Source organism: Musca domestica, unplaced genomic scaffold (assembly GCF_030504385.1).
Source record: "Musca domestica strain aabys unplaced genomic scaffold, Musca_domestica.polishedcontigs.V.1.1 2, whole genome shotgun sequence".
Classification (NCBI taxonomy): domain Eukaryota; kingdom Metazoa; phylum Arthropoda; class Insecta; order Diptera; family Muscidae; genus Musca; species Musca domestica.
Genome location: NW_026712249.1, coordinates 24,850,115 through 24,864,806, shown reverse-complemented (window position 1 = coordinate 24,864,806; position 14,692 = coordinate 24,850,115). Strand labels below are relative to the sequence as shown.

Here is a 14,692-nt window from a genome sequence, read left to right as displayed (position 1 = left end):
AGTAGTATCAAGGTTAAATCAATAAATTGCATGTTGTCTGTGGTTGTCACCAACAGCAACACATAAATAACTGTCTATAAACATTTATTTCACATTGACATAGTCCTCATTTTTTAATTACCCCTTCGTGGCTATGTAACAAACTGTTGCCATGTTTGCCAAAATAAAAGTTTTATCAATAGCAACCAATGCACAACGGGGTTCCTGGGGGATATTTGTATTAACTTGCAAGGAAATTCCATTACACTTGCATCAGTCTTCAATTAACTGTGAGCGGGAGCACTTTATTTTCTTTGTGTCGCGTGTGCAAATGATTTGCTGGCAAAATGAAGATAAATTTCTTCAACAACGCTATCCACCAGTGTATCCCAAGACTGAAACTTTAAAAGATTTATTATTGAAATCAAGTGTGCCCATTGTGAGTTTTGATTAAACTACGCAAAGAAAAAGAGCAGAAAAATAGATATTTTTGGAAAATATTGTTAAAAATATATCAGATACTTTTTCAAAATGAAATTCTTTAAAGATGTCTATATTGAAAATCGCCTTTTCGACCATCGTTTAGTAAAAAATGATCTAGTCGATCAGTGGCCCACGGAAAAGGGCAATAAATATGTGGAACGCAAGGATCATCGAAATTTAATGGAGTCATATGTATTCATCTACTTCACTCATTCCATAAAATATCCATGCACAGTATTGGTAGATTATTTCATGGCACATTTTTATTTAAAGTATTAATTCGCTCTCTTTTTTTAAGAAAATTGAATTTTTATGTTAGATGGCTAAAGATAAAGCGATATTTACCTCATTCTGTTCCCGACTGTTTATGGACAAAGAGCGCGTTTAAAGAGTGAGTACATAAGCAGCTTGGCATCATGGCATGTAAATGGCAAATTATGAGAAAAAATTACAGTAGAATTCGAGTGCGACTCTGGAATCCCTTTATGATATGTCAAAATATGCAATGTCAAAACTACAAACTGCTTATGTACCCACACCTTTAGACTACTAAATCTACTCGATTTCAAATGTCAATTCCTTTGAGAGCGAGTTGATTTCGTAAATCTAAACGTGCTTAAAGCCTATTTGGAATGAAACCCCGAACAATAAAATACGTTATAACCCGACCTTACTGTACTTATTACTGACTTTTACAACCTATCCATAGTTTTCATTTTTGTTTTAGAAAATTGCATTTTATTTGTTTGTCTGTTCACAATAAATTTTATTTTATAATGGCTACAAAATTTGAAGAAACTGTTATGTATTCCCAATTACAGCCATGGAGTACTGCCGGAGCTCCGCCATGTATGGAACCCGTATCCGGACCATCGGTACCACCTCGTGTTGGAACATCCTATCAGGTTAGTTGGATGTCTTTCTATTTCCAAAAAAATAGATTTTATAGATAACAAATATTGTTTGTTGTTGTTGTTGCTATGCCAATTTTCCAGACAGCTCATCCACATCCATGGCGACCAACATTGAGCTATGAAATGATTGAAGTTAAAAATCTTGCCGAACAACCGGTAACCAATCAATTGGTTAAGCCAACATTTGCTCCGGCTAACATGACAACGGAACCTTTGACATTCCCAAATTTAGTGACGGGCTTTCATCGAAATCCTCAGCATGCTGCCAGGGCGGCATTGTATACTCGCTATACGCCCGGCGAATGGGCCAATAACAATCTCTCGAAATATGCAGAGTCGAATATAAATCGGTACGTGAAAGTTGATAATTCAAGATCTATACGACGCATATTCTTATATCCAGAACTGCGTGAATGTAAAAGTTTTTACTACCTTCTATGATATCGAAAAAAATGCAAAACTATTAGATTATTGCAGGTTTTGAAACAGAGCAATATTTTACTATGAAATAGGTCGGAAAAAGTAAACGGGGCCAAATATCATAATCGTTTTGAAAGACTTGCGACCAGTATATTCCAACTGTCATTTCCATTGCGTATACGACAAATATTAAATGCAGTGGATTTCAAATGTTAAAAACTATTGTAACGTGATGTGACATATACACAGTGGAATTGACAGTTAAAATCCTCTGAGCTTGTTGTATGATAATGGCGTTTTTTTTTTCGAATGACAAGTTTTAATAAATCGTATTATTTGTCAGTTCCATTGATTTAACGTCAAATCACGATAAAATGATGCAGGTAGGCGCATCGACACAGCTGTTGGTACAATGAGCTGTCAAAATATATTTTGAATTTTAAATTTTGATTAAAAAATCTTTAAATTAGTGAAATTTGTTGAAAATCTTATATCATACCAACTCCTGAAATAGGAAGAAAAAGAAAATGTATTAAAATCCATTAATTTTTTAATATTTTTGACACATCAATATTAGCGAGTGTTGATGTTTTTGCCTGTATTCTTCTACCATGATAGAAGACTACAGAAAGTGGCATCGACACAGCTGTTCAGACAGTGAACTGTGAAAACTATTTTGGAGTTGAAAATTTTAAATGAAAAATTAATTAAATTTTTTAAAAAAAATGAAAAAGGCACATCATAAAAACATTTGTTACTTACTTTACACGTTTTATGAAAATGTGTTCGGGGTAAATAAGAGGTTAGAGTAATTACATTTTAAGTTTTTATTATTATCGGAAAAATTCTACGAAACCCATTCCATTTGTAGCAATCAATCAGAGCGTTTGCGGAATGATGCGGTACGTCTTATGCGTGAAACCGACGAGAAAACCGCTCAGGGTCAAAGAGATGCTGGGCGTCGTTTGGGCGAACGTATAACGGATGTGACATTTTGGCGTAATGAACTCAATACGGAAATGGAAAAATTGGTCAGTGAATCGTCAGCATTCTCAGAGTTGAAGCGTAAATGTGGCAAGGCTATGTTAGATTTGGAAGCGCCACTACACATAGCCCAAGAGTGTCTTTATCATCGTGAAGGACGTGCCGGTGTGGAAAAAGTTCATGATTGCGTGGAGAAAGCATTGCTGCTGGAAATTGACAATTTGAGAAATTCTCGTGACAAACTGAAGGAATTACATGAAAGGGTGAGTTTTTATTAAAAAAAATGTAAAAAAACCATTTTATTTTAAAACAATATTTCAAATTTCAGATAACAAATCAAGCCCACGATTGTCGCGCTGCCCAACATCTTTTGGAAGAAGATGTTTCGGGCAAGGAATCGACTTTGGGAATTGATTCGGTTTGCCATCAGTTAAATAACTATAGCAGAGGTTTGGCTTACTATGGTGGTATTGAAAAATATGATCCGACTGTGAGCACCCAAGAATCTTGGGCCGAAGCCAGTAGTCAACGTGTTAGCAGGTGAGTAAAAACCGATAAAACGGAGAAAAAATATTTTTTGTTAAAATATATTTTAGAAATTTAAAATTTTAAGAAATTTCAAATGCAGTGGATTTCATTTCACGTATACACAATGGAGCTTAGAATTGAATTTCACTGGATTCCATATATTTAAACGTGTTTTCAACTCGTATTAAAATTTTTAGGTTACGTTTAAATTAATCATATAGAAAATTACAAGATTTACCGTCATTAAATGAAATTGGCAGTGGAATCTTGTTAATTAAATTAATTTATTAACAAAATCCGTCATTTACTTACCTATCTTGGTAAAACGCGTAATTAAGGTATCAGTATAAACTAGCTTTGGTCATTTATTTGACGTAGAAGAAAAGGAATTGACAGTGGTAGAGGAAAACAGGTAGTCGCATCGACACAGCTGCTGTCAAACCAATTTTGAAATTGAATGATTTGAATAAAAAATTATTCAAATATGTACAAATTGTTGAAAAATACATTTCATAACAACCTCCGATTGTTGTCGTATAAGAAAACTTATAAAAAACTAGTTAATAAAAAAAAAAATAAAAAGTTTGACTTATCAATGTTCCCCAACGTTGATGCATCTACCTGTATTCTTCTACCAATGAATGACAATCTAAATCGGTTTAGATTAAGACAAGACGGGACAGAGCTCTTTAATGGTTAATTCAAAATCTATTTTTCAAACGTAAATGTCAAATTGATCACGATTAATGAATAAACAAGTATCTCATATAAACGTAATCTTACACTCAGATTAATCATATAATATCTATTTTCTCTCTAGATCACAAGCCGAGAGAGCGAAACTTTCTCAATTGCGCAGTGACTCTGAGGCTACAGTCAATGCCATAGCGACATCGGTATGGGATCATTGGAATAATACGAATAATGCATTTGATCGCCGTTCCCAAGAAATGGCAGAATCGAAAAATAAAATTCAACTGCATTTGCATAAAACGCAGCAGGAACTATTTGATTTGGAAAAACACATATTCCTGCTGCAAAAAGCCATTCAGGATAAATCGAACCCCCTGAAAGTGGCACAGACCCGTTTGGAGGCCCGGTCTCATCGTCCGGGTGTTGAATTGTGCAAGTAAGGAAAAAATTAAATAGCATTCTTAAATAATTTCTCTCATTGTTTCATTTGATGATTTCAGAGATTACGCTCAGTTACGTTTAACTCAAGAGGTGGAGGACATCAAAGGTGTGGTCAATAATCTACATCACAAACTTCAGGAGGCCGAAGCCCAACATCAGAGCTTGCTGAAGACTCGTGCCACTTTGGAAAGTGATTTGCGAAATAAAGTCAATGCTTTGTTCATCGATCGTGAAAAATGCATGGGTCTGAGACGTTCATTCCCCGTTGATAATATGATCAAATATTAGTATTAAAATGTCCATTGTGTATTTTCATTCCAGTGTCCTATAGTAAAAATAAAATCAACTTTTAGGAATACAATATTTTTTTGTTATTCCAATTTAATTTCCGGTCATATGCTAATAATCAAGGAGAAATTAAAATCAGAATAGAAAAACCTTATCATCAAGGAAAAATAGACAACCAAAACTTGAAGCCGTTTTTGCTTTTTCTCTTAAAAATCATAAAAAATAAATTGCAGTTTGCATCAATAGGTGTGTCTGGTTATACTAAAATTTATAATAATTGTTACAAATTGTTACTGGAAGTCGTCTGTTAATCCGGAAGTTCTGCAAAAGAGAACGATTGGAGAGAGAAATTTTGACAGTTCTTTCAGTGAGAATTTCCAAGTTTGTGCTGGACAAATTTTTTCTTGCAATAGGTGTGTCTGGTTACCCTAAAATTTGTAACAATTGTTACAAATTGTTACTGGAAGTCGTCTGTTAACCCAAAAGTTCTGCAAAAGAGAGCGGTTAGAGAGAGAAATTTTGACAGTTCTTTCAGTGAGAGTTTGCAAATTCTTGCTGGAAAAATTTCTTCTTGCAATCACTTGCAACTCTTCTTCTTCTCATTGATCGAGATTCAATCAGATGTTTTCTATTGTTTATTTATTTCTTTTTGTGCTTTTAATTTGAAAATATTGTTTTGGAATTAACAAGACTATTTTTTTTTTGGAGAACAACTTTACAAAATGTGAAAAACATAAATATTAACATGTAATAAGAAAATAAAAGACTATTCCCAACATTTTTAGACAAATGACATTAGCAACAGGTTTAAAGGATTCCGCGGAACACATCAAATCTATCTTCCTTTTATTGCTCATATTTTTATTTTATTGTGAATTTCCTTTTTATTTATAAAACTTGTGAAATTGGTGGTGGTTCCTTCCGTTTAATTATTTTAATGGGGGACAAATTGGTTTGTTTTGACAAATCAGCTGATTAGTTGCAAGCTTCTGGAGGAATACCGTCTGTTTACTTTTCGCAATTTCCTTGCAAAAGAGAATAAAACTACCTTACTCTCTCAGAAAGATGTTGCTGGAAAATTCCTGCAGGAAAAGTAACCAGACACACCTAATCACTTGCAACTCTTCTTCTTCTCATTTTTATTTTTAAATTGTATCGTTTTGACAAATCAGATGATTAATTGCAAGTTTATTTAGGAATTCCGTATGTTTACTTTTAGCATTTATCTTGTAAAAGAGAATAAAACTAACATACTTTAAAAAAAAACTTCTTGACAAATCCTGAAGGAAAAATAACAAGACAGACCTAATTTCTGCTAACATCTGTTATATGATATGTCTTATCGACGTTCACAGAGTCAGCAATCCTGCGGATATGCCTTTTTCATACTGCTTTGCCCTCTAACGCATTCATTGTACTCTGTTTCTAGCATGAAGATTGATCTATCATTGTTCTAGTATTCCTAATAAACAGGATAAATATATCACTCCCCATATGCGTTTTTCTTTCGCATTAATATTTCGATATTGGTAAACGGACCATATTTTACCGATTAACTTAATCGATAATGTGTACTCCACTTAAATGTCATTTCGATGACTAGCTAAAATCAATCTACAAACCCCTAATTTACACAAAGAAGACTGTTTGCTCATTGGGTAAGTTTTGCAAAAATGCCGGTGAAAAATATAATTATTGCAAAAAATACGTGAAATTGTGTAGTATTTGTGTTATTTATAGCATTCAGGTATGACGATATATAGTTTTCAACAATTTATATGAAAAAAAAAACACCAAAGATGGCTTAAAACATCAAATGTATTCTGTTCAATGTTGTCTTTTTGGGACAAGGAAAGTTGCAATTTTACGTTCCAAATGTGAAGAAAATTTGATGGCATGAAGGACACAGAGATCTGCCCATAAAATGGAACTTATAAATATGAAAGGAAATTATTTTTAAACGTCCATATACCTATTTGTTAATTCCAAAACAACATGAAACTAAAGTGGTTCTACTTTACAGTGCTTATGACGTGTACTTAGGGTATTGTATTTTACAAGCGTTTTGTTTTTGTTGTTACTTTTTTTTTTGTTAATTTTCTAGATGTGCTCGATAGAATGCTTACAAAGATAACGGGTCTAAGAGTTGAAAAAATTATGAAAGCAGATTCCTAATTAAAGTGGATGGTGCTGGCTATAAACAATTTATGCACCAAGGCTAACATGCCGAGACTATTAGGATGTCCTTTTTATTTAATGCACAACGAGGATATGGAATGATTAGCGACCACAAAAGACAACTTTCCCATTAAAATGGGGTCAACCATGTAGAACTACCCAAGCACTGCCACTGGCCATAGTCGTTTTAAATATTTAAGAAAGGGTTAGCCAATCAAGGCAATTTTATCGCTCTATGAAGTTATTGAGATTCCAAAAGAATTGTCATCCAATCTAGGTTCCAAGATATTGGAGTATTTTATAGTAGTCATTCCTTCCTTAGATATCAAAATTTACTAAAACAAGTGTTGCTCGAGCTTGAGGTCTTTGTTGTATTTATTTCAATATTTATTTACTTATTTATTTATTTTAAATTTACTACATCCAGAAATGTGTCGCATCTTGAAGGTGTAGTGAAGGCTATATTATTTGATTTTATCTTCTATAAGCAAATATTCCAATGTAGATATGATTTCCACAAACAAATTTAATTTATATAATATATAATAATTTTTCTTGTTCATTTGCAGTGACGCCAAACAGAAGATAAATTTGTGTATAATATACAATGCGTTTGGCAATATTTTTATTAATATTTTGCATATTCGAATATGCTGTTGGAGTCGATCCAACAAATTTCAAAACATGTGAACAGAGCAGCTTTTGCAGGTGAGTAATTTGATTGATTTGTTAAAACAGATGAATTGTTATTGGTTTGCAAAAATTATAGGCGAAGCCGTAAAATACAACCTGGTAATTCTAAATTTGCATTGGTGCCCGGTTCCATGAACACCTATGCAAATTCAATAACAGCAGATATAATAAACAAAGAAACACAACATTTGTTCATTTTAAAATTGGAAGCGTTGGTGGTAAGTTTTGTAGGAAAATTTTAAGAGTGCATAAAATATTAATTTTGCTTTATGTTTGCAGGACAACAAATTTCGTCTATTGATTGATGAGAAAACTCCCTTGAAGCCCAGATATAAAGTCGAACATGTTTTAGTCGGGGAACCACAAACTGAACCGTAAGTTTTTTGCAACATTTTTCCCAAAGGAAATAAAACTAAATGTCAATTCATTTTACATCACATCACGAACTTCAGAAGTTTCCTAATATTTGGGATTATTTAAACATTTTTGTGCATATAATTGTAATTGTACTACGTATGCATGTATAACTAACATTGAACCGATTTTTTGAACAAGATCCCGTATAACCATAGAATCCAATATTTGCCCTTGTGATATATTAGTCCCAATATACTAGAATTTGGTTTATTATGATTTATGTTGTCGGACGCGTCCATAGATGGCGGATAGTGGAAAGCCCAGAAAGCTGCAAATTGAATAAGTAGAAGAAAATCTCAGACAGTTTGGCGGACCTTGCTATTCTTCGGAAAACAACAAGGTAGCACAACTAAACTCTTAATTGATTGGAACGTCTCTAAGGCAGACTTTCAGACTTTAGTACAAAAGTTGGTTAAAGAAGGCTAAACATAGAACTTGGACCAGATCTTGTGAGCTTATAGAGGGGTAAATAATACTGCCAGATTTCGTAAGATACTGCCAAAGGATCCCAAAGTCCATAGGCAATATAAAGCGAGATGGACTAACTCTGGCCCGTGAGTCTCGGATGTAGGGATGTAGGTAGCAGTGAGCAATCACAAACACCCTTCATACATTGTACAGTGGAAGATGAGATACTTATAGGAGGGATAATAAGCAACTTTAAAATCTTATGGGCGATTAATGCCTTTTAATACTTCATGTCTCATTGTCCTGATGACAATATCATCGAAGAAGGACTCTCAAAAAACACGTTAATATAGTAACTGGTTTTGAAGGATTTTTAGGAAACGTCTTTTGGTTAAAAAGTTCTTGACGCTGATTGAAAATTCTTCGAGTATTTATTTTATAGCATCGAAAACAAATGGTTTGATACAAGCATGTCAATTTCGATTCCTCAAGTTCTTCTGGGACAAAACTTTGATTCTCATGTACTTCAATTCAGATTTTAAACTAACAATAAGTCTTATTATAATTTCTTGAGAAAAATTGTAGATTTTATTGGCAATAGATCAACAAAAATATTTCCAAAGTTTTTCTAACTTTCTGTTTGTGCTTTAATGTTCCCTTTCAACTGCATTGTTCATTACTCATCAACAATGAAATTCGCACGATATCATCTACACGACTCTAATCTAGCCAGTCCTCAACACTAATAGCCCCATAAATATGTTTCCCCCATTTTAGACTTGTCGTAGAGAAGGAGGACAAGACGGAAATTGTCTTAAGCTCCGGCACCAATAAAGCTGTCATTGTTGCTGATCCCTTCCGTGTTGATTTCTATGAAAATGGCGCCTTGGTTGTATCGGCCAATGCCAAGGGTTTGATGAATTTCGAACATTTACGTAATAAGCCACAAACCAATCCGGATGGCAGTCAAAATGAACAGGAAGGTGGCGGAGCAGCAGTTGCACCTCAGACACCAGAAGATAGTGATCCCGGAGCATGGGAAGAAAACTTTAAATCGCATCATGACTCGAAACCCAATGGCCCCGAGGCGATTGCCTTAGATTTCTCCTTCCCTGAGGCGGATGTCTTGTTCGGTATTCCCGAACATGCTGATAGTTTCATTTTGAAATCTACATCCGGATCGGATCCATATCGTTTGTATAACTTGGATGTTTTCGAATATATTATTGATAGTAAAATGGCTTTGTATGGTTCGGTGCCGGTCCTCTATGGCCATGGTTCGCAACGTACGGCTGGTGTTTTCTGGCAAAATGCTGCCGAAACCTGGGTTGATATTTATTTGACCGAACAGAATGTGGTATCGTCGATTGTGAAATTGGTTTCGGGTTCACGTAAGGTTGATCCACCAGCAGCTCATTTCATTTCGGAATCTGGTGTTATTGATGCCTTTATTTTGTTGGGTCCCAAACCCATGGATGCCTTCAAACAATATACCTCCTTGACCGGTGTAGGCAATTTGCCTCAACTTTTCTCTTTGGCTTATCATCAATGTCGCTGGAATTACAATGATGCCAAGGATGTGGAGACAGTATCGACCAAATTTGATGAATACGATATACCCATGGACATTATGTGGTTGGATATTGAATATACAGATGGCAAAAAATACTTCACCTGGGATCAGTTTAAATTCCCCGATCCCCTGAGCATGATTAAAAATCTCACTGATGTGGGCAGGCATTTGGTGGTGATCATTGATCCCCACATTAAACGTGACAATGGCTACTTCTTCCACAATGATTGTACGGAGAAGGGTTACTATACCAAGCACAAAGATGGCAAAGATTATGAAGGTTGGTGCTGGCCCGGATCAGCAAGTTATCCAGATTTCTTCCGTCAAGATGTGCGTGACTACTATGCTGATCAATATCTTTTGTCAAATTTCAAAACGGTTACTTCCGACGTTATGATCTGGAATGACATGAATGAACCTTCTGTATTCAATGGACCGGAAGTGACAATGCCCAAGGATTTGATACATCATGGTGGCTGGGAACATCGTGATGTTCACAATTTGTATGGACATATGCATATTATGGGTACATATGAGGGTCTACTTAGACGTGATCCCAACCAGAGGCCTTTCATTTTGACTCGTGCCCATTTTGCTGGTTCGCAACGTTATGCTGCCATTTGGACTGGTGACAATATGGCCGACTGGGGACATTTGCAACATTCGATCAAGATGTGCCTATCGGAAGCTGTGGCTGGTATCTCATTCTGTGGTGCTGATGTTGGTGGTTTCTTTGGTAATCCAGATGCGGAGTTATTTGAAAGATGGTATCAAACAGGTGCCTTCTTACCATTCTTCCGTTCTCATGCCCACATTGACACTAAGCGCCGTGAGCCCTGGCTATTCCCTGAGAAGACTCGCCTCATTATACGTGAAGCCATACGCAAGCGATACTCCTACTTGCCATTGTGGTACACAATGTTTTATGAACATGAGGTGGATGGCAGCCCGGTTATACGTCCTTTGTTGGCTCATTATCCAAAGGATAAGGATGGTTTTGCCATTGACAATGAGTTCTTGTTGCAAGATCGCCTTTTGGTTAGACCTGTTATGCAGCATGGCGTCAGTAAGGTTGATGTTTACTTCCCCGCTCTGGATGAGAAGAAGACTGTGGGTGATGTTTGGTATGACGCAGATAGCTATCAGAAATATGAACGTGTTGGCAAGGAAACCATTGCAGTTGATGAATATAAGGCAAGCTAAGAAATACATTTATAAATTTGGATGAAAAGGCTCACAATTTGTTTTTGTTACATTTTTAGATTCCCGTTTTCCAACGTGGAGGCTCGATTGTACCCAAGAAGGAACGCATACGCCGCTCATCACCTCTAATGAAAAATGATCCCTACACATTGATTGTGTGCTTGGATCGCAATGGTAAAGCTGAAGGTACCCTCTATTTGGATGATGAGAAATCCTTTGATTATCGCCAGGGCAAATTCGTCTACATCAACTATAAGTTTGATGGCAGCAAATTGACCAACAACTTCGTTAAACCACCAAATTATGATTCGAAATCATGGATTGAACGTGTTGTCATTGCTGGTTTGGATCGCCAACCAAAGTCGGCTACCATTACCATTAATGGCGTCACCGAGCAGCTGGAAGTTGTTGCCCACGAAAAGGCTTATGTTATACGCAAGCCTGGTGTGGCTATACACAAAGATTTTGAAATTAAACTTAACTATTAGGTTAATAAACAAATTTAGTGCATATTCATCATGTTGTCACTTGTTGCAAACAAGGACAGACAACTCAAATATTGTGAATCGCATCCCACCCTCCCCCTCTATCTATGTATCGACATTATGTTCGTCTACTAAAGACATTCTTCGTTAAAATCCCAATTTTTTACATTTTAACATTTATTTTTAATTTATGATTTAAAACAAAAAAAAAAACATTGTATTTTGGGATGCATGATGTGAAAAAGAAAAACAACAAAATAGAATTTTAACTCTTCTCAACTGAAAATTGCTCAACAAGTGTTTTCTTCATTTCCCCTTGTTTTTTTTTTCATTGCCCCCAACTTCTTCTTCAACATGTCTTTGTTGTTTTTTTTTTGTGGGGGGTTCATTTTCGGATGAACCAACATGTAAAACCGCAGACTCATAATAAGGCACACCCCTCCAATGGCTGGTTTGTATAGTAACAATGTTACAGTTTTTATTGGTAATATTCCCCTTTTCGGCTGATGGTTGGGAGGCAATGTCTGATGGGTGGTTTCAGTCCATTTCTATTATTTATGAGAAAATGTGGGTGCTTTTCAACTAAATCGTGCAAAAAACAACAACAACAACAGCAACTAATACGATAACGTTATGAGCTGTATTAAAGTTCGCCAGCGTATGGCATGCGCAGTCGTTCGGAAAAGTTTATCCGTTTTTAATATTTATATCCCTACAAGTTATGTTGTCAGTGTGCTTTCGAAGATGCTAAGGCGATGTTGATGTAGGATGTATGTTGCGGAATTTACATCAACCATTTGACACTTTTTGTTATTTGTGAATTTATGAATGATTTTAAAAATGGAATATTTCAAAATTAAGTCAATATCAATGACCTTATGCAGCGGTGCTCAAGAAGAAATATCTCTTTTCATTCAAATTTCTCTTTGCTTATTTAAATCAAGAACAAAACAGTGTTAAGTCATTATTTATACAAATATTTTTTATCCATTTGCTTTATAAATTATTTTGGCAAACATTCGTGTTTAAAAACAATTAAATAGAACCGTAAAATATAAAGAAACACAGAATTTTAATTTTCTCTTAAATTATCTCTTTTTTCTATTCATGTTCTAGAACACGGTTTTGAGCACCGCTGCCTTATGACACTTCACATTGCTGACCTGACTCCAGACTGCTGGACTGATGATCTTTTTATAACCGACTTTAATAATTAAGTTTACTGGTCATTTAAACAACATTATTTAGTTTTTCACATTAAAAATATTTCCAGAAGGATTTCTAACACGTGTACTGGACAGGCCAAAGCGTTACATCGCAGCCATGGTCATCCGAATCGTTAGGCCGTCTAAAGTGACCTAAAATATTAGTTCGAGTACTTCACAAAAAACTTCCATTTTTCGATAGTCCTAGGTAACCGGTAGCGAAATATAAACTGATGAAAGTAGTCGGAGAATAGCAACTCGAATGCACCGGATCAGTCACTTAAGTTAGAAACTTCTGCGTCACACAAATTACAGCAGAGATTACGGCACTACGTCCATGAGGCCGGACTAAGACTCAACTGTATGCATTGTAGCAGAGAATAACATATGAATACACTTCAACATATGCAAGCAGTAAGTAATAATGAGAACTACCAAACGACGTCTCATTTTTCTACAGGGCAATTTGGGCTCGTTTTCTACAGCACCTTCGGTTCATTGTTACACAGGGACTCCGACTAGTTTTTCCACAGAGTTTAGGTTAGTTCCACAGAAGCTTTGGTTCGTTGGTTCTGTTGTCTTAAGAAGACCTAAAGGCCTTCAATTATATTTAGCGGACTTTGAGGTCTTCTTTTGTCTTTAGAAGGTCTGGAGGTTTATTAAGACCTTTTGTCTATAGAATAGCTGACCTTTTTCTTGAAGGCATTGAGGTCTTTTTTTGTCTATAAAATACTTTGTGGTCTTCCTTTGTCTATAGAACACCTTGAATTCTTCTATTGTCTATAGAAGACTTTAAAGTCACCTATCGCCTATAGAACTCCCAGAGGTCTCCTACCTCGAGTTATTTTTTTGTCTATAGAAGACCTCGAGATCTACTATCGCCTATAGAAGACCTATGGGTGTCCTATCTTCTATAGAAAACCCTGGTTATTTTTTGTCTATAGAAGTTCTTGAGGTCTTCTATTGTCTGTAGGAGATAGAACCTCTTTAGGTTACCTACCTCGAGATCTTCTCGAGTCTATATAGGGTAAGATAAAAAACTGCAACAAAGTCAAACGCCATAATTTTTATTTATTTTTTTAATTTTATTGAATAAAAGCAACAAATGTCGGAAATAGCATCAAATTTTAGAATAAGTTTGGATATGTTCGAATTGGTCACTTTTGGCACGAATTATGGCCTTCGAACGGCCAATGAAACCGTCACACGCTGCTCTGCGGTATTTTGTCCCATTCCCGGCGAAGCATTTGGTCGAGGTGATCGACAATTTGGTATTTTTTAGCGCCAACCTTGCTTTCTAAAATACTCCAGACACAACAGTCCAACGGATTGGTATCCGGAGATTTTGGTGGACATTGTGTGCTGGAAATGAAGCGAGGAACCTCATTTTGTAACAATTTTTGGGTGGCGCGTGCTGAGTGCGATGGTGCGGAGACCTGTTGTCCAAGGTCTGGAGCCTAAATGTTTGCGTATCCAAGGCTTTAATATTTTCGCGATAATATTCGGCATTTATTCAGACCGTGGCGCCTAATACGAGCGGAGAGCGACCATCGGCTGTTATTACACCATCACCATGGCCGGCGCTTGAGTTCTGGTGGACAACTGAAGGTGCACATTTTCAGCTGACCTCTTTGCTGGAACAAACTGCTGGACAATGAATGTTTTCTCATCGGAGAAAACCAAATTCGACAGTTCACTACTTTCGGCCATGCGAAGCAATTCTTTAGCTCTTTTCAGTCTATTTTCTTTCTTTTGCAGGTGTAAGTTCTTGCACTTTTTGGAATTTCAATGACTTTACCC

At 35.8% G+C, this 14,692-nt stretch overlaps 2 protein-coding genes across 3 annotated transcripts; both read left to right on the top strand.

Moving 5' to 3' along the window:
- The first annotated feature begins 258 nt into the window (after positions 1-258).
- On the top strand, positions 259-4,803 carry LOC101888287 (tektin-3). Its single transcript, XM_011298289.3, has 7 exons — positions 259-418; positions 1,284-1,367; positions 1,458-1,726; positions 2,668-3,043; positions 3,109-3,320; positions 4,129-4,437; positions 4,502-4,803. The coding sequence occupies exons 1-7, from the start codon at positions 311-313 to the stop codon at positions 4,728-4,730; spliced, it is 1,587 nt and encodes a 528-aa protein (XP_011296591.2). The 5' UTR covers positions 259-310; the 3' UTR covers positions 4,731-4,803.
- Positions 4,804-6,287: 1,484 nt separating this feature from the next.
- LOC101887491 (neutral alpha-glucosidase AB) lies at positions 6,288-11,973 on the top strand. Of its 2 annotated transcripts, none has more exons than XM_005177551.4 (6): positions 6,288-6,388; positions 7,478-7,616; positions 7,678-7,819; positions 7,881-7,975; positions 9,204-11,193; positions 11,262-11,973. In XM_005177551.4, exons 2-6 carry the CDS (start codon positions 7,516-7,518, stop codon positions 11,688-11,690), a joined length of 2,757 nt encoding a protein of 918 aa, XP_005177608.1. In that variant the 5' UTR covers positions 6,288-6,388; positions 7,478-7,515; the 3' UTR covers positions 11,691-11,973. The 2 variants fall into 2 exon arrangements, with proteins under 2 accessions (XP_005177608.1, XP_005177609.1); XM_005177552.4 differs by having other exon boundaries at positions 6,366-6,477.
- The last annotated feature ends 2,719 nt before the right edge of the window (positions 11,974-14,692 follow it).